Raw genomic sequence first — 17511 nt, forward strand, 5'->3', positions numbered from 1 at the left:
GCTCACTCACAAGAGGTACAACTTATAGTCCAAGTCCACACTCGGATAAACCCATACTGCTTGAGGACAAGTTCATTCGCTGGAAAATGGACGGGATACCAGTGCTAATGTCACTGCCAGTCTTTCCATGCCCTGCAACTGAACGCAATGAAATGCCAATTCTATTGCTCTCTTGCCATGCCATGCTCATGCTATGCTACGCTACGCTAATCTAAGGTATGCTTTTGCACACTGCCAGTGGCATCAATCATCCTGCCGCCGTGCCCGTGGTGCCATCATCTAGCTCGATTTCCTCTCTGCAGACAAAAAGAAACAAATTACCCGCCATGTTGTTGTCATCCTGAGAAAAGATGTCGTACAGAACAAGTCCAGCATCACCATCACTATCGCCATTGCCATCGCCACGGTGTAATCTGCTTCCATCCTTGTTTGTTTGTTTGCTTGCTTGCTTGACGTAGCGCACCGTATTGTGATGTGACTTTTTGTCGTGACTTGCTGCTGGATGCTGTTGATGTTGGTACACTCTCACACACATGCCCGGTTTGAAACGCTCCCACACACCGCAGTATCTCTCTCTCTCGAGAGATTCGGCTGCCCATCTCCAGCTCCAGTTCCACCATCAGCTCCCCTCTCCATCGCAGCAGCAGAGAGTATTATTAACAACAGTACCAAATCCGCTTCGGGAATCAGCACGGTTGACCATGATAGAAGTACCATCTCAATTTGGACGGATCAATCCTCATCGGCCCCAAAAAAGAAACCAATCGAGTATTGAAAAGAGAACCGAAACAAGAACACCTCCTCAGTCGAGTCAGGCGCTCATTTCGAAAAGAACCTCGACCCCTCAAGAGACGCAGGGACCTTAACCCTACCGAAACTGTTGTCCAGATCCAACAGAATCTTCAAAGCATTCCGACTGCGCAAATACGGCAGGGGTGCTTTGGCCTCTCTCAAACCGACGCCGGGCTCCGTCTTGCCTGCTGCAGTGGCACCGGCATGATGAGCGTCATGTTCGTCATCCCCAAACGGCAACAACTTGCTGAGCACCTCGTATGCAGCCAGAGTGAAACCGAATTGAGGCGAAGAACGCAAGATACGAGCGGGACCGCCCTTGAAGAATGCTCTAAATCCTTCTTGTTTCCAGATCTTGCGCGCACAGTCAGTCAGACCATTGTAGGTGACGTCGCCCTTGCGCGCCTCGACTTGCAACCGGGTCTTGATCACGTCACAGGGGGTGGTGAGGTATGCGGCCGGCATGCCTGCGATGGCACCGGCGGTCAAAAGCTGGATGACGCCCAATTTCTTCTGTGGGGATTCGCCAAACATGTCGCGCTTCAGGTGGTTGTAGGTGGGGAAATAGATGGCTGAGAAGGGGACGTCTCGCAATAGACACGCCGAGGCGCCTTTGTACAAGCCCAGAATACCCAGGTTGCGCACGATCCACATTGCTGACCGTCTGGGCGCTGCGTCGGACTTTTTGAGCAGTTCGCCTTGGACTTGAAGTCGGATCTTGACAATTTCAAGAGGGTTGGTGAATACCTATACAACAAGTTAGTTGGTTACAGGGAAATGTACTGGTGTCAGAGCGTACCACTTGACATGCACCGGCCGAGCCGCCTGCAAGTAATTCCGCCCAGATGGGAATGGCATGGGTCTGTTTGTCGGTAAATCGGGAACGGACAAGGTCGTTGACGGTCAACTTGATGGCCTTCTCTGGAGCCACGCCAACCAGTTGCGGGAGCACACCAGAGTATAACCCCCGGAAACCTTCGTTGCGGATGACCTTGCGTGCACAGTCGATCGAGTTCTCGTACAATCGTTCACCCGGAAGTACGCTTCGCTGGTTCTGCATGCGCGTCTTGACCAGATCGATCGGATAGACCATGAAAGCACCAAATGCACCTGCGATACTACCGAGGCCGAAATGGTGGGCAGACTCCAAGAGGCTGTGGAGGAACTGTTGCGATTTGGAAACGACACGGTCGGCAGTGTCGCTGATGGCGCCCAGTTTGGCGACCGACGTCTGCCAGCTGGCATCCAAAACTTTGGCGAAGTCGTCCAGAGATAATCTTCCAGAAGGTACGTCAAGACCGGCAAAGTGGAACAAGATGTCGGCCTCCATGGGCGTGTAGAGAGAAAACCGGGTCAATCGAGCGGCTTCGTTGAGAAAGTCGGTGCGGTCGATGCGCCCATCCGAGGATTTCTTGGTGGCATTGCGAATGATGAGATCCAACAGGTCCATTTCGCGAATCACATTTTGGAATGCACGAACATTGGCGTACGAGATCTTGCTTCCAGTCGAGATGTTGCACAAGGTAGGGAGGTTTTCCAGGACATGGTCGGACAACTTGTGGCCTGCGGTGTCTCGGATGATGCGTTCAAACTCTTCTGGTTCAATGTATCCGTCCTTGTCTTTGTCGAAGAGATGAAAGGCCTGTCGTATCCGTTCGCCCTGCAGGCCACGCATCATCTGTGCAAATTGCGGGTATGTCATTTCATGTCTCTTGTTCTTGCCGCCAATGTACAACGTCGCCCATTCCGAGTTGAAGTCGAAGGGGATGCTGTCTCGACCTCGGTTCTGCTCGTAGATCTTTTGGAATGCTTCCGACTTGATCAAGCCGGTGCCGTCGACATCGAACAGGCGGAACGCTATTTCGTACTCGGCGTCCGGTTTCGCAAGCAGGTTGTCAAAGGCGGCCCATTCAGACATGGAAATCCGGCCACGCTTGTGTCGATCGGCGACATTGAAGAGGATGCCATACTGCTCTCTCTTGATTTTGTGCTGTATTGCGACAAAGGAGTCAGCAACTGTGAACTGCGCGACCAAAAAGTTTGGTTCAGGTTATAACACGTGACAACTTACATAGTCTTCCTCAGGGGGAGCAATGGCATCAATAAAGTCCTCCTCGTTCATGTAGAGCTCGCCATCATCGCCTCGCCGTGAGTGTTTCAGAAAGCTGAGCCGCGCCTCAGTTGATAAGCTTTCAGGTTGTGTTGCACCTATCAAGGACTCTTTGACAGCTTCTGTGACGGTCGCCATGGTTGGCAGGTGGTCTTGGTCTGGTCAATTGGTATGAGAAAGGAAGGAGAAAGGTGAGGTAGGATTTCCTCCGAGATCGGTAGGAGGTTCGCGCAGCGCAGCCAAAATAATCTGTCGCGTGGCGTGCGGAGGAGTTGAACACAGGGGCAGAAGGAAAAGTGAGGTACAAGTGAGCCACTCCGTCGCTGAGACCGGTGAGCAGCTGTCGCGATGTGATGAATTGCACGCGAGTAAAGACACAAGCTGGAAGAAGGGGGTTTGAAAACAAGGAGCTGGAGTTCGCTCACACAAGAGCAATCAATTCTGGGGAACCGGAATGGAGGAGTTCGAGTTCCTGGAGAAATTCGAGATTGACAGACACACACACACACACACTGGGCAGTTCAGTTTGCTGGTAACCGGCTACTGAACGACGATTCCGACTGGCTGCTGCGGTTCCGGTAAGGATGGACTAGCGGGAGCCGTATTACTTTGGCAATTCAGGTTGTCGCAATGCCAGCCGAAAACAAGTACAATGCAGTGGATAACGTGGGCGGGTAATCCTATTGCCTTGAAGCTAACGTGTTTACTACTATGTACAATGTTATGCCGCTGACTCAGTATGGTACATTTGTTGAAATTATTTATATCGCCGTATCCCCCCGTTCAACCGCCGCCGGCTCTGTATAGTACTTTAGCAGGTCCCCTAACGTGTCCCTGTCCAAGGTAAACGTGTTTAGAGATCTCGAAAAAATTTAGCCCGACCCGTGTCGAGGACTTAGCCGCCTGCTAGCCACGATAGGCAACCCGCTGCAGGCACAGTGATATACACCATGCCTATACCGGTTACCGCACTCTGTGGCTCGGTCTCACTTTCCGCGAGCCCGAAGGGGCCCAGGGAACTCCAACCCGTCAAAACTCCAGCATTCGCCGGTGGGCATCGGCGCCTTCAGCCGATGGCGACGAAGCTCGGGTGAAGGGAGACGAGAACACGGAAGACATTCACAAAAAAGTATCCTTGGGGCATTAACCGCCGCTGCCGCAACAGTGACCAGGTGGTAAAAGTACGTTATTAGTACATGGATAGCTTCTTCTGTCGGTCTCGACAATCTGGAGCATTGTAGACCCCGTCTGTCAGGGTCTGGCTTCAAGTACGCGTTGATAAATAATATATATACCTATAGAAGGTATACTACTACTAGGGCTGGCCAAGATAATACAGCAAATAGCCACTACTGATACATATTTGGGGATTTCCCATTTTCCAAAGACATGCATTCCCTCTTTTCTCCCTTTCCCCAACTAACCGGTGTACTGATATCCACCATCCGTCTTGTAGGCCGTCGGTGAATCAGAAAGAATGTGTCCCAGTCCAGGGAGACTGTGCTGTTGTTGCAAGGTTGCAAGCCCTATCTCGCTGGCACGCCGACAATGCCCAACAGCCTGACCCAGACCAATCCCACTATCATCTGCATTTTCATACTCATCATTTGAAGATGAGACGTGTTCTGACTCCGGAGGCGCCGTCTGCCCAGAGCTGGCACGAGACCTGTTCCTGATATGACGAGGTCGAGCAATCCCCAACCTCCGAAAGCCCTGCTGCAATATCTGCAATAGCCTACGATTTAGCAGTTTCTCAAGGCCCACAGAGATAGGGCAGGGCAAACGAGGATCAAGACTCACCATCTTTTCCACCTCGTCCCATCTTTCCCCCACCTGTTCACCAACGCCGCGCCAGAACCGTTCGCGGTGTTTGTTGTAGCAGGTCACGACGCGCTGAATCCGGGCTTCATCCCAATGGCCTCGTGCTTTCTGTTGTAGCCGTTCATGTCTTTTTCGACACGCGTTGCCCGTTTTGTTGGGGAAATACTGCGTGTGGATCTCGTCCCACGACATGTCTCGACTCTTGGCCTCGAGAAGCGCGTTATCCTCCTCCGGTGTCCACGGGAGACTCTGTCCCGGTCGGGGAACCGGCTCGGGCTGCAGCACTTGATGCATGGGCATAGAGTGATGAGGCGGCCGCACAGCCTGCCCAGACATGTAGGATTGCATCATGGGTTGCTGGTGGTGGTACTGTAGGTGATGGTCGGGCCAGGCCATGCTGGCGCCAGGCTGGTTCTGTGGCCATGCTGCCATATTGGTCACCATATTGGTCGAGTCGCGGAAATTATATGGCGCAGGTCTTTTGGTCGGACGCGGTGCCGTGTGCTGTTTGGGCATTCCTCGCCAAACAAGATGCCTCCGACCCAAGGGTAAGTGTTGCGGTCAACAACCAGGCTGACCGGACACAAAACAGAAAAAGGAAAGGATTATGATTATGCAAAGTTCAGTTCATGCGCAACGAGTGTACTGTAGTAGACAAAAGCAGCCCAACAAGGGAAAACGACCGAGACGAGGACCTTGTAGAGCTGAGGGACTGGACAAAACTGAGGATGTTGAACGCCTGGATGCCTCCGGCCCTGACCACCGTCTTATGAAGGTGTGTATCCAGCCCAACGAGACCGACAACTGAGCCTCAAACATGCGGGCGTCAATTTCAGATCTGAACAGCCGCGGGTTTCAAATGCTTCAGAGACGGTGTTGGCATTTTTATTAAGGTCAGTCTTCATACTTACCCTCTGCAGGCGCAGCGTTCGCAAACAACGGCTTCTTGCAATGCTTGAGATGTGCGTCTCAGGAGGATAACAGGCCGGCATCATTGGGTCAGTGCTCGTTGGACTCCATCTGAAACTCGAGCCTTGCGACCATGATCGATATTGTGGGTCCATGCCGTAGCGCTCCAGCAGGTAGATTTCATGCCCGACCCTACCTCAGGTTTGATACGTGCCATTAGGGCCACGGACTGAGCGGCTGTTCATCAAGCGAATTTCCAGTAGCCGCCGGATGACAAGGGTGGTTGTGTAGTGTAGAGCTGGCATGGTGCTAATACGGGGGTTCAAGTTTGGGGCAGTTCGCAAACCTCCAAGATAGATCTATCTGATCATTGGCGCAACTCGGGACGCCGCAGAGGTCAAAGATCGCCTGGCCATCCGCCATCTGTATTGGTTGCGGTGTGGCAGAAATAAAGGCGGATGATCGTGTTGCCCCGATCGAGTAGCCGCTCATATCCAGGTAGTTTGATACACGCCAATGCTAATAATAAAGATGCAGGAACTTCACAGTGCCAAATCCTGGTAAACCTCCTCGTGTGTAGACAAACCGCTGCCTGCGCCACAACTGTTACACCGTCATCATGATGATGGTGGCACAGAACCCTCTCAATGCAGGGCAAATTCGTAGATGTTGCCAGTGCAATATGCTGTTTCCAAAGTGTCGGGGAGGACTTGGATATAGGGAAGATGCCAAACGTACTTGCCCTGGTTCAAGGAATGCCACCCGAATCCTACGATTCTCCCGTGAATTGTTTAGCAAAATGCGAGACCCCTACACGATGATCGGACCAAGATGAGCACTCAAGCAGCCGCGTTCTTTCCGTCACAGGTCTGGCTGCACATCCGAGTGAGAATTGCTGCATACATCGCTCAGCAAGATGCTGCGGAAGCCTTTACAGAACGATGCTTGTTAGATCATCCGCCATCGCTCTAAGCATAAGTTGGATGGGCCGTAAGCAAAAGAGAATGTTTGTCGAGGTTGGATTACATCTGATTTGACTATTTCTAGAGAGTGTCCGGGAGATGCTTGACCAGCAATCTCACCACTGTTCAGCTCCAAAGATACGACCAGCTCTGCTCTGCCGTCAATACCGAAGGGCAACAAAGAGAGGACTTGAGACCCAACTGCCGTATCAAGGAGAACCGAAACATCATTCGCCTGTGCACCTTTTTGAGTCGTCATTAACATTCATTACATCACATCTCATCATATCATAATATTGTCGCTTGCCACAATCATCTTCGCTGCCACCGTCGCTCTTCCCTCGACATCTTGGTATGCGATCCGTAGTACTCTTTGTCATCAATAGGGGTCACACAGTATACCACGGGGCTGTCGGCGAAAGACAACTGTCGTCCTGCCGATGATGATGACTGGGGTGACTTCTTTAAGATGCTTCGTGAAGAGCTCGAGTTCTTGTATGCATATGTTGGCTGTTGCATAGTAGAGTAGCCCCTTTGGTTGAGCCGAGTGTTTCGCGCGGTTGGACTAAGAGGCGAAGGAGGAATAGGTGACCTCAAAGGGCTCAATGGAGACTTCAGCGACAGCGATGGTCGGGATCCAGAAGAAGCGGCAGCGGTGGTGGAGATGTTCAAGGACAACTTGGGCTTTGCAGAGCGTGAGGCAAGCATGTTGATGATGTCGAAATTAAAAAAAGCGCTGTGGTTCGATATTGTCTTTGAAAGTTGCTTGGAAGCCTGTGGCTAGGAGTGATTGATGTTTTGTAAAAGCCGAATGTTATCTTGATAACAAATGACGACAATGGTGCAAGTCGAGAAGAGCCGGCACCGGGATTGCAAGAAATGGCACAAGACAGATGCAATAATAGAATACTGTAGCAATTGGACCAGCCAATTGCAAGAGACCGTAGATGTGGCAGTGCGTATGAAAGCAGAAAGGTAGGAGAGCGTCCAGACAATCAATGTTTGGCGTGGAGAAAGAAGAGAGAAGGAGAAGTCGTTTCAAAGGGCAGAGTGGGCGGCTATGTATATTTTCAGAACATCGAGGAGGTCTGCTGTCTGGATGAACCATGGGGACATCCATTTCCCCATCCTGGTTGTGGCAGTTGGGGTGGTCCGTGCGCTCCTGCAACCACATCCAATACCGACGCTTGTAGAACCGCTCACCGTGTGATACTTGTGCATTATTGTTTCCAATGCCCAATTGATTGTGCAGTATGCTGCACATCCGGCGTACATTGCATGCTGATGCACCTGGATACTCTTGTAAACTATTGCTAACTGCCCAGGAGTAGGAGCATGACAACTCATGCCCGCAGAGACACCAGCATGCACTGGATGTTGATAAAGTAAACTATTGATATGTGCATCAATATCAAGGCCCTTTTCGTAACATCACATTGTGATATTGTGTGACAGGCTTCCAGACCTGAGTCTTCAGGCAGGGTATCGGTCATCCTAAGGGGCATACTGAGAGCACATGCGGATTGGATTTACCGTGTCACATTGCCCAGAACAGAAATGATTCTGTAGCAAAGCTGGCAGGCTGTATTGAGTACAGAACCGATAGCTGTCAATGAGGACTTCACCAGGGTCAAGGTGCTTTCTAAGCGCAAGTACCACTCCGGAAAGCGGCCGAATACCTGTTTGATTATGATCACAAGTGCACTTACCTGGCTCTGTGTTACGGGGACGATGGTTGACTAGTATGCGCATGAATGGAACTTTGTTTGACTTACCAAGACAGTGTACATGGTGCCAGTCAATGGGTTTCGAGGCAGTTTTGATCTCATGTCCATCAGACCGTAGTCTTGTTTATAGGCCAAGATCGTCGGGTGAGCCATTGCAGGAATGCGACCAAGTCTTGGCTTTGGTTGAGCTATCCTTCCAGTTATGAAAGAACATGTCGAATCAAGTAGGCATACACTGGCATTGTGGGTGGAATCCCTTGTGGCTGAATACAACCATCAGAAGTGAAGAGACCCCCACCGAGTTTTTCGTCACTGATATAAGGCGCGCTGAATTCCCCTGAATGTGGAATGTGAAGGCTTTGTGTCGTGCTCGCTGTTGTTGATAGGCGGCATCATCAAGATTCCACAGAAAGGCGATCATCGAATATCTTTGCAGTCGCAGATAGATTCATGTTCAACTTGTTAAAGATCTTGGACTCGGTTGTGAAGATTGGAGGTGAAGTAGCAGCGCACACCAGGCGATGACGCGCGAGCTGCCAAATTGACAGGCGGTCCGAGCATGGCGCTGTGCGCTTAAGATATTTGACGTGCCCCTAAAGTGATTTGGCAGGGCTGACTGAAGTGAGAGCGATTAAGCGAATTGTAGGCGGACTACTGGTGTATGAATCATGGCGTACACGGCGAGGGCAGGAGTTTGTCAATTTGGATTGCAATGTGCGTAAGGCAAGCATGTGTGAGTCGATGCCAACGCCGAGGTTGCCCAATAAGCCGAACTATCGAGCTGAAGCAAGGCGATAAATGAAAGGATGCTGACTGCTGCTAAAGCTTGTGATGAAACAGTCGCAAGCAGAGAAAACCCAAGCCGATGTTGTTGTGATACATTGAAAAAGCAAGGCGCATTTTAGTAGCATTTGCGGCCAGATAGCGACTTGCTCAGTCCTTGAAACCGTGATCCTGCTGCACCGAGATTGGAACCGCGACCTTCTGTCTGGAAAAAACAAGTGACACTTTTGAAGCCGCAGGAGGATAGACCTTTTGCACAAAATACATGGAGGCATCGATATCAGGATCGAAAGCCAGTATTTCGCGAGATTGTGGGAGAGCGGTGCCGAAGCAGAAGTATGGTGCAATCACGAGGCTTTACCTGCCAGCATAGCGATCATCGCGGCTGTAGTCTCGACCACCTGCATAGTCACGAGGAGGTTCCTCACGTGCTGCTGGAGGGTAGCCGCCGCCGCCACGTTCCTCGTTGCGGTCGTAGTATCCACGTCGATCTCCACGACCGCCGCCGTAGCCGCCTTCGTCCCGTCTGCTCTCGTAACGATCGATGCCGCGACCGCCGTATCCGCCGTCGTCCTTGTCACGTCTGCCACCACCGTAGTAGCCGCGACGATCGCCGTAGTCATCTCCACGAGATGCGCCACGGTCGTAGTCATCGTAGCGAGAGCCACCACGGTAATCGTCACGTCGTCCTCCGTGGCCTCCTCTACGGTCATCGTAGCGGTCACGGTAGCCACCACGTGGTGGGCCACGGAAATCGCCTGCGAAATGTTAACTGACACTGCACCATGGATCAGACGGTTGGAACTTACCCCGCTTGGGAGGTCCGAAGTATTTGCCCGGAGTCGGGGTGCGAGGACGAGCACGACGCGCTTTTTCGATGCTCAAAGTGCGGCCTTCGATAACCTCACCTTGTAGACCTTCTCTGGCGGCCTCGGCCTGTTCAGGGGTGACCATCTTCACGAATCCGAATCCACGGGACTCCTTGGTATGAGGATCAAGCATGATCGAGCAGCTCTCAACTTCACCGTACTTCTCGAAGAGACGAGTAACATCGGCTTCAGTGAGGCGAGGATGGATTCCGGTGACGAAAAGATTGGTGCCAGTATTGACTGCGCCTTCATCTTCGGCATCTTTCATGCGTGTATCAGAAGGGGGTGGGGGGCTATGATGCTGTTAGTGATGCGGCCGAAGCAGAAGAAGGACTCTCTCTTACGGTCGGTCGCCGCGTCCGGCAGGGGAGCGACTGCGATTGCGGTCATCGCGGTCACCACGAGGCGAGGCTGATCTGTCGCGACGTTCATAGCCACGATCGTCTATGATGAGTCGAATCAGCCAGCTATCTCTTTCTACTGGTTTGGACACCATTTACCTTCATATCGGGCAGCCGAATCCTCAAAGTCAGCCATTGTAGAAGGCAATGGCGGGTCGATGAAGGAGGCGTAAACGTTGAACTGTGGGCAATCCGCAACTTGGGGATTGAAAGTGTTGTGCGAAGACAACTGTACAGAGCCGCTGAGGATCAGACCAGCAGACTGGCAAAGAAATGAATGTGATAAATACCTGAAGAGATGAAAGGTGCTTGTGGTTTGTTTGTGAGACCGTGAGGCGTGGATTAGGCGAAAATTAAGGACACGCTCTTGAAAACAGCCTAGCGCCAATCTCGAAGGGCGGATCATATCCCCCGTGCTTTGCTTTGCCAAGCCTGCTCCGGCGGAGCACAAAGCAGAGGGAGTCACAGAAATATCACGTGATTATCAAGCACAGCCTGAGGGACCGCAAAGGGCAGAGAGGCAGGGAAGATTCAGCGTTTAGCCACGAGGGCGAGGAGAGTCTATAGCCCAATCCGATTACCACAACATTTTTCACCTTCAGCAAGCAGTCTCATTGCCAATCTCCACATTTGACTATCGGTCCCTAAAACATGAGTCCGGGCTGAAATACTGCCCGCTCCCTGCCTAAATAGTACTTGAAGTACGGAATCTTCTCATCTTCGAAGCCGAAATGACCTTGTACCCCATTCAGAGGCCCTGCCACGTTTACTTCCCCTCCGAGATGCCTTTTTTGCGGCAGCGGCGTCCGTAGACAGCGTGTCTGACTCCAGCGCAGGAGCAACGGCATCCTCGACATCAACCTCGTCACCTGCGCCCAGTCCTTGGAGTTCTTCCTCGTCCATCTCACTAAGTTCCTCGCTCATCTCTCGCAAGACTTCTGGGCCAGTCCATCGCTCTTCGAAAATGGTGGTGCCGTCAGGGTCAAAAGGCGCAGCATACCAGGGGATCCCTCCCTGCGGAGGAGATACATGTGAGTGATCCTGGAGACTTATAGGGGGTGTCGGGGGTTCGAAGCTCCCCGTTTGACCTGTCGTAGCGTCGCCATCCATGTGATTGTCAGGCTTGAAGCCATTGGTGGATGCAGGCGGTGTTTCGGCAAAGACTTCGGCGGCTTTGACTCGAATACCGTCTTGCTTCGAGAAATCTGCCTTCTCCATGATGTCTTTGACGGCTATTTCGGTTTCGATACCATCCTCTTGCACCTGCTCAACTGTGTCTGGAACGTCAACCATCTCGACGTCGTCGCCATCCTCTGGACTGGCCATGCCTGTTTCGTGTTTCTGTTCTACAGGGTCAAAAACCGGCAGTTCCGTAGAGTCCATGAGAGAGTCATGCCGTGACAAAAGAGCCTGGTCAAGCTCACGGATCTGTTGCGCGTATGGTCGGCCATTCAACTCAGCTTCTTTACGGGTAGCATCTTCGATAAGTGGCTCGATAGCCTTGACGATGCGTCGCGCGAGTGTCCGACGGTCGCGATCCTCCGAGCTCATGTCCTCCGCCCTACCGCTAACGAGCGCGATCAACTCTGGTAGAGATGACGCGTCATTGCCAAAGTGTGAGGTTATCACTTTAACAACGTCATGCGCAAAGCTCGCCACGGAAGTATGCTCTTTCCTCATGACTTTGGCACGGAGCTCAACAAGCTCATTTCGAAACAAACCTCGATCAAGCCTGTCAAGCGTTAGTAAGGGATCCTGAGTTAAATAAGAAGAAACTAACTTGAGTGCTTTGTCCACGATCGGCTCCAATAGGTGTGGGATGGGCAGGTAAACGGTGTCAACGATGTCCTTCAACAGGAGGGCCTCCTGTAGCTTTAAAGCCTCACGCTGCTTGACCAATTCACAGAGTTGCACAATTCGGCTCATGTCCTCGGCCAAAATTTCGGCGAACTCGATCCGGCGATCTAGACGTGCACGTCCAGCTGCACCCTGGGCCTTGTAGTCGCGACGAGTGACCTCAAAGGAGCTGAAAGTGTCCATTTGCAATTGCAGCCGCTTCAACAGAGCGGCCCCTCTGCGTGCCTCACGCTTAAGGGTCCAATATTTGCAAATTTCGGAGACAAACTCTTTCTTCTTTTGTACCGTGAATCGAACCAAAGAGTCTTCGATTGATTTGAGTATCACCTCGGGGATGACAGGGGCACCTGATGGTAGTCTCCAGATTGTTTTCTGTTTCTGTCCCTTCTTGTTCGTGAGTGTCACCTTGAGTTGACCCTTTTCAGAGTTAGGTGCATCGTGCGTGTCGTTGATGGCCAGAGCTGAAGCGCGGCTGTCGGCCCAGATTTGTCCCCGAAAGTGCTCCTTGAAGTATTTTGTCGCTTCCTCGTATGCCCTGTCAGTGTTATGCTCGTGCTTCCAATCTGCAGGCGTATGTTTGTGGCAGTATGCCCGAAGCTGGGATTTATCCATGAGGGAGTTCTGGCCACCTCCGGTTTTCATGCGCAAGTAAAGACCAGCCTGGCGCGCACAGGTCAAGTGAAAAGCCTCATAGCAACGACCATCACTGCACTGAATGCATGCACCCATTTCTTGCTTGCAGATATAACATACAAGCTTCCAACGCCCGGGAGGAACCTTTTCGACGTCGGTGATGGGCTCCATCAGCGAAGGGTTGCCGATGCTGACCTCTGGGATCCAGGTTGCGCAAAAGAGGTGCGCCCATTTGGAATTATTGGTCTGCTTGAACGCGCCTCCTTCATTTGGACAGAAAATGCAGCTTGGCCTAGAATTTCCAACCAACTGGCACTTCCGACATAACCATTGACCTTCCGGGATATATGGCACGCCGTAACATTCTTGATGTACCGCTAGATCACATCCATCGCAGAAGACAATCGCATTCGCATTCTCGCAGTCGCCGTCGTCGCATATTGCACATTTGCTGTCTGGCTCTTCCCCTGCAGGTTCACCATTCACCGCAGCTGCAGAGCTAGACCGCGGCCGCTGTGTCTGCGGAGCCTTTGGATTCGGCTTTGGGATCCTCTTCTCTAGGGCATGCCATTCCTTTTCAATCTTGGTCATTGTTATTTCGAAGATGGCAGGCTTTATTGTCTGTGCCCCATCTTTACTGCGGCCTTTGTTGAAAGCCTCCAGCCACTTGACATCTTGCTCATCCATGTCATACTCCACGCGTCCGACACCAGTACTGCCGATGGCCGAATTCTCCCCGGTCGTGACAAGGTCCGGGCTCAGATCCAGGTCTTCCTCGGCCGAGCCTTCTGTTTGCCTGATGTAAGTTCGAGCAGGCCGCAGAAAGATTTCACTCTCTTGATATCCCACATTTGCCATGGACTTGTCCACGAAGTCCACTTGGGCAATCCCCTTTTGCTCGTAAGACACAAAGGGATCCAGTACTCGGTAAGATGGTTTTGGCAAGGTCAACCGCTCCCTTGGGTTTGGTCCTGGAACTGGAACTAATCTGGGTGCCTCGGGTGTGAGAAGAGCGCTGACCATAGAATTCTGTGTACGGTGAGGTCTTCCAGGTCTTCGCTTCGGAGGAGTCGCGCTTCCTGAGGTAGTGTGAACGCCCTCCCCGACCATGCCACCATCTTGAGAAATGCCATCTATCGTGGGCTTTTTCAGAAGCCCATCAACCTCCTCAGACGGGATAACTGCAAAGTCGGCCCCAAGGTCAAGATCCGGGTGAAACTCTTCCCAGCCTCGCTCCTCTCGAGGCTTATACCCGTCGCCATGCGCCACAGCCGCAGAAGCGGCGGCAGCAGTGCTGTAGCGAGGACGAGTGGAGCCTCGATTCCTACTTCTGGCCGAATACCGAGGCGTCGCGGTCATTGTCCTTCGTCGCTCTCGACTTGAGCGGGGGCGCGTTTGAGGGAGTACATATTCGTCATTTGCACGCGGTGTCCGCGTAGCTGATCGGGTACTTCCGTTATCGATGTGTCTTCCTCCTCCTCCAGGACCGCCAGGAATCCACTTGGACGGCGCTTGGGCTTTGCGCGAGGTTCGTATCCGCTTCGAAGGGGGCTCGAGGTCCTGGAAGTCGGCGAGATCGTCGTCGTCCAGTTGGTCAAAAACACCGGCTGACTTTGTCGTGTCTCGGCGCGAACGTGTCCTCGCCTGCGCAGTCCTCAGAGGGCCCATTATACTGGGTACAAGCCAGCAAGTTGACACGACTGGGCTGTTGGGGGCTTGAGGCTAGGTGGCGCAGTGCGGTGTGCGGTCAGGTGCAGGCGTCGGAGATGCCATTCAGTCACGTCGATGGGCAACCAGAGTAATTTGTAGCTAGGAGGAGAACCATAAAAGAGAAACGAGTAATCGTTGTACCGTGAAATTGTGGTGGTTTCGCCTCGAATCACCACTGGCACTGGGTCACTTCTACGGTTGTCGTCCCCCTTCAAGTTGGGGTTAAGCGCGACTCTGACTGCGAGGCGACAGTGGGTCCGGAGAGCTTGGCACCGATCTGCGAGGACTTAACATCGTAGTACTACGGTTTATGACTACCTACCAGGTACTATAGTCCATTGTATGCCGCGTTGTATATACGGTCCCTTCACAATCTGAAACTGCCAACGCTCGCATCAAAGAGTCACAACTCACTACATGAAGTGTCTGTGGTGACAACGCACTGGCAGTCACTTGGTACCTTGTTGCCGTCGCCCTCAATGAACCAAGAGTAAGTTATAGTCCAGACTTCAGACTTCCCACCTAGACCACAGCCCCGGCCAACCCAGCTCTTGATTTACCTCTCCTTACACACCCATACTTACAAGATGCCTGGAAACCGTAGGACTCGCAACGGCCGTCGAGGAAACGACCCCAAGAATGCCAGCCAACAGCGCCAATCTGCAGGATCCCGAGATGGCACGCCGCACGCCAATTCGTCGCAACAGTCTAGAAAGGGCGCAGGCGCAAAGTCAGGATCGAATGCCAGTGTGAGCCGGTCGACGGACAACAACGGCCAGAATGGCTCAGCGGCAGCGGGCCAACCTACTGGCAACATAGTACCCTCGAGCGAAGAGCAATATACTCCCACCGCAGGCTTCAACTATGACGCAGTGGACGCGGCTCTCAAGCAAGGATATGATCTCCGAGCGCCACTGTACAAGCCAGAGCCTAATGTGGCGCAAACCACGAAACCAGAGACACCTTGGGGTTTGAAGCGTAAGTTTGTTTGCCCGAGGTCAGAACCCATGGGCTAACGAATGAACTGAAGCTGGCGCTATGGCCAATGGGAAGGATTTCTGGCTCGATCTGCGCAAACAGGTGGCTGCGCTGCAACAGAGCGGAGGCACAAGCCAGGGAGGTTGATGGAGTAATCATTACTGTCGTGATGCAGCGGGGCATGAAAGAAAGCATTATCAAACTATATTGGGTTTATGAAAGCATAGCGGCATTTCTACAGCGATGGCGTCGGCGTTTGCTTGGTTTGGTGGTCAAGATACCCTGCTACAGTCTGAGTCCTCCTTTGGCGCTTATCCAGCATGCGCAGCGTTCAATCCCGCCCCAGTCTATCAGGCCTGTCGCGACTGAGGAACGTGCCCAGGCCGTTATGGCTTGGAAAATTCACCCATGAGTTCTAGCTGCTGGGTCCTGATCGTTCCCACCTGAGGCTCAGCATATTCTTTTACATGGTCTTGTGCATGACGAGAGTATGGCCATCTCCAAATCAGGGAGCATGCAAAGACCGGCCTGCGCAATATTCTGATAGCACAACAGCGCTTACATTACTATGCAAAAAGACCCAAAACAGAATGCACATAAACAAACCAGAACAAGTCCAACAAGAAATTCCGGCAGACTTGAGATGACCAAAGTAGGTGTTGAAGATGATTGTCACGCTGGATTCACATTTCCATTCAGAGCTCCCTTCCAGGGACCCTTGAACCTATTTTAGGCATCGCATTTGATGATGCGAGTATGCAGAAAATATGCGTAGGCTTGTGCCACGTTTTTCATGTCATCCGGACTCTCCGCATTCAATCCTCCCCAGTCGCCATGGGCTAACCCAACCACACAGCGAAGCGGGTGTGACTCTTCTTTTTTGCCTTTCTCAAACATCCATGTCCATAGGAACACTCGCTTATGCGACCATGGTGCTGGCGGTGGCGGACTCGTACTTCCAGTTGGGTTGCAAAACACCAACGGTCTTGTAGTATCTGCTGAGACGGTGGATTCTGGATTCGATAAGAATGAGACGGAACTTGGAGTCCTTGTCCTTTCGGTTGCGCTCGAGATGCTTGCGGACGGCGACGGCCTAAAAGTATCAATCAACACCATGAACTCGCGTCTTGTCCACCAGTGTTGTAGTTGCTTACCTTCTTGATCAAGAAGTAGAGGTCCTCAGGGATTTCCGGGGCGAGACCTATATGTCACTCTGTCAGTCTTGATGGACCAAAGCAGAGGCTGTGCTGGTGCATTTCCTGATGCCAGATATTCTCTGGCAAGCGGTACGTAGGTGTGCCCAGTATGGAATTGGAGCAGTATGCCCATCTTGGTTTTTTTGTTTTTTTCCTTCTTATGCAGAGATGATTCCGATCTCGTTTCACGGCGGAAGAGCGAGGCGAGGAGGTTGAGATTGAGATTTGCGCATACCGTTTGACTTGAGGATTCTCAGGATTTTGTTACCTGCGCGCGGCGAATTAGCACAAACTTGAACACGACCCAGCAGTTTCGGTTCTCCTTACCAGTGACGACCTTGACCTGGGCGACACCATGGCTGTCTCGAAGGACAACACCGATCTGAGAAGGAGTGGCACCCTTTCTGGCGAGTTTGCAGATGTTGTCGACGACCGTCTCCGGGGTGCTCTTGAACCACGTGGGCACGCGGCGCGAGTATGGGATGGCCGAAGCACTGATACCCTTTCCCTTGCTGTGAAGACGACCCATGGTGGCTGTTGTGTTGTCGAGTTTGGCGGATTGTCGGAGGAGGAGAGGTCGAGTTTGTCGTCGTTGGGATCGCACAGATTGTAGGTGTTGAGGCTGCGAGTGCACCCAAGACAATTTTGTGTGAAAGTGCCAAGACTTGTAACTCTTGGCGCAATGGGGGCCTTTCAAGGAACTTTTTACCGCAAATCCAAACACTTCGTCCCTTCCTATCACTACCACTCTCACTCTGTTTTC

The 17511-nt window shown here is 52.2% G+C and overlaps 7 protein-coding genes across 7 annotated transcripts; 1 reads left to right on the forward strand and 6 right to left on the reverse strand.

The window, feature by feature from the left end:
• Window positions 1-54: 54 nt before the first annotated feature.
• HMPREF1120_07625 (olfactory receptor) lies at window positions 55-3560 on the reverse strand. Its single transcript, XM_009161853.1, has 3 exons — window positions 2864-3560; window positions 1592-2782; window positions 55-1539 (listed from the first exon to the last, which is right to left on the reverse strand). Exons 1-3 carry the CDS (start codon window positions 3038-3040, stop codon window positions 820-822), a joined length of 2088 nt encoding a protein of 695 aa, XP_009160101.1. The 5' UTR covers window positions 3041-3560; the 3' UTR covers window positions 55-819.
• A 611-nt stretch (window positions 3561-4171) lies between these two features.
• HMPREF1120_07626 (uncharacterized protein) lies at window positions 4172-6068 on the reverse strand. The gene is made up of 2 exons (XM_009161854.1): window positions 4703-6068; window positions 4172-4627 (listed from the first exon to the last, which is right to left on the reverse strand). The coding sequence occupies exons 1-2, from the start codon at window positions 5237-5239 to the stop codon at window positions 4322-4324; spliced, it is 843 nt and encodes a 280-aa protein (XP_009160102.1). The 5' UTR covers window positions 5240-6068; the 3' UTR covers window positions 4172-4321.
• Window positions 6069-6906: 838 nt separating this feature from the next.
• Window positions 6907-7302, reverse strand: HMPREF1120_07627 (uncharacterized protein; the record flags this gene model as incomplete). Its single annotated transcript, XM_009161855.1, has 1 exon — window positions 6907-7302. The coding sequence occupies one exon, from the start codon at window positions 7300-7302 to the stop codon at window positions 6907-6909; it is 396 nt and encodes a 131-aa protein (XP_009160103.1).
• Window positions 7303-9461: 2159 nt separating this feature from the next.
• On the reverse strand, window positions 9462-10510 carry HMPREF1120_07628 (uncharacterized protein; the record flags this gene model as incomplete). The annotated part of the gene is made up of 4 exons (XM_009161856.1): window positions 9462-9862; window positions 9914-10266; window positions 10318-10417; window positions 10474-10510. The coding sequence occupies 4 exons, from the start codon at window positions 10508-10510 to the stop codon at window positions 9462-9464; spliced, it is 891 nt and encodes a 296-aa protein (XP_009160104.1).
• A 369-nt stretch (window positions 10511-10879) lies between these two features.
• Window positions 10880-14765, reverse strand: HMPREF1120_07629 (NuA3 HAT complex component NTO1). The gene is made up of 2 exons (XM_009161857.1): window positions 12155-14765; window positions 10880-12106 (listed from the first exon to the last, which is right to left on the reverse strand). The coding sequence occupies exons 1-2, from the start codon at window positions 14530-14532 to the stop codon at window positions 11089-11091; spliced, it is 3396 nt and encodes a 1131-aa protein (XP_009160105.1). The 5' UTR covers window positions 14533-14765; the 3' UTR covers window positions 10880-11088.
• Window positions 14766-15161: 396 nt separating this feature from the next.
• Window positions 15162-15699, forward strand: HMPREF1120_07630 (uncharacterized protein; the record flags this gene model as incomplete). Its single annotated transcript, XM_009161858.1, has 2 exons — window positions 15162-15552; window positions 15605-15699. 2 exons carry the CDS (start codon window positions 15162-15164, stop codon window positions 15697-15699), a joined length of 486 nt encoding a protein of 161 aa, XP_009160106.1.
• Window positions 15700-15769: 70 nt separating this feature from the next.
• Window positions 15770-17457, reverse strand: HMPREF1120_07631 (40S ribosomal protein S13). The gene is made up of 4 exons (XM_009161859.1): window positions 17076-17457; window positions 16984-17016; window positions 16707-16753; window positions 15770-16645 (listed from the first exon to the last, which is right to left on the reverse strand). Exons 1-4 carry the CDS (start codon window positions 17275-17277, stop codon window positions 16472-16474), a joined length of 456 nt encoding a protein of 151 aa, XP_009160107.1. The 5' UTR covers window positions 17278-17457; the 3' UTR covers window positions 15770-16471.
• Between the last annotated feature and the right edge of the window lie 54 nt (window positions 17458-17511).

Source organism: Exophiala dermatitidis, assembly GCF_000230625.1.
Source record: "Exophiala dermatitidis NIH/UT8656 unplaced genomic scaffold supercont1.6, whole genome shotgun sequence".
Lineage (NCBI taxonomy): Eukaryota > Fungi > Ascomycota > Eurotiomycetes > Chaetothyriales > Herpotrichiellaceae > Exophiala > Exophiala dermatitidis.

What these genes read in the sequence shown, in the direction of transcription:
- HMPREF1120_07625 (XM_009161853.1), bottom strand. Translation starts at nt 3,040, where the DNA reads ATGGCGACCGTCACAGAAGCTGTCAAAGAGTCCTTGATAGGTGCAACA. An exon ending in CTCCCCCTGAGGAAGACTAT is followed by an intron (nt 2,783 to 2,863) that starts GTAAGTTGTCAC and finishes GTCGCAATACAG; the next exon opens with CACAAAATCAAGAGAGAGCA. An exon ending in CGGCCGGTGCATGTCAAGTG is followed by an intron (nt 1,540 to 1,591) that starts GTACGCTCTGAC and finishes CTTGTTGTATAG; the next exon opens with GTATTCACCAACCCTCTTGA.
- HMPREF1120_07626 (XM_009161854.1), bottom strand. Translation starts at nt 5,239, where the DNA reads ATGCCCAAACAGCACACGGCACCGCGTCCGACCAAAAGACCTGCGCCA. An exon ending in GGGACGAGGTGGAAAAGATG is followed by an intron (nt 4,628 to 4,702) that starts GTGAGTCTTGAT and finishes AGGCTATTGCAG; the next exon opens with ATATTGCAGCAGGGCTTTCG.
- HMPREF1120_07629 (XM_009161857.1), bottom strand. Translation starts at nt 14,532, where the DNA reads ATGGGCCCTCTGAGGACTGCGCAGGCGAGGACACGTTCGCGCCGAGAC. An exon ending in ATCGTGGACAAAGCACTCAA is followed by an intron (nt 12,107 to 12,154) that starts GTTAGTTTCTTC and finishes AACGCTTGACAG; the next exon opens with GCTTGATCGAGGTTTGTTTC.
- HMPREF1120_07631 (XM_009161859.1), bottom strand. Translation starts at nt 17,277, where the DNA reads ATGGGTCGTCTTCACAGCAAGGGAAAGGGTATCAGTGCTTCGGCCATC. An exon ending in CCAGGTCAAGGTCGTCACTG is followed by an intron (nt 17,017 to 17,075) that starts GTAAGGAGAACC and finishes CGCCGCGCGCAG; the next exon opens with GTAACAAAATCCTGAGAATC. An exon ending in TCTACTTCTTGATCAAGAAG is followed by an intron (nt 16,646 to 16,706) that starts GTAAGCAACTAC and finishes TGATACTTTTAG; the next exon opens with GCCGTCGCCGTCCGCAAGCA.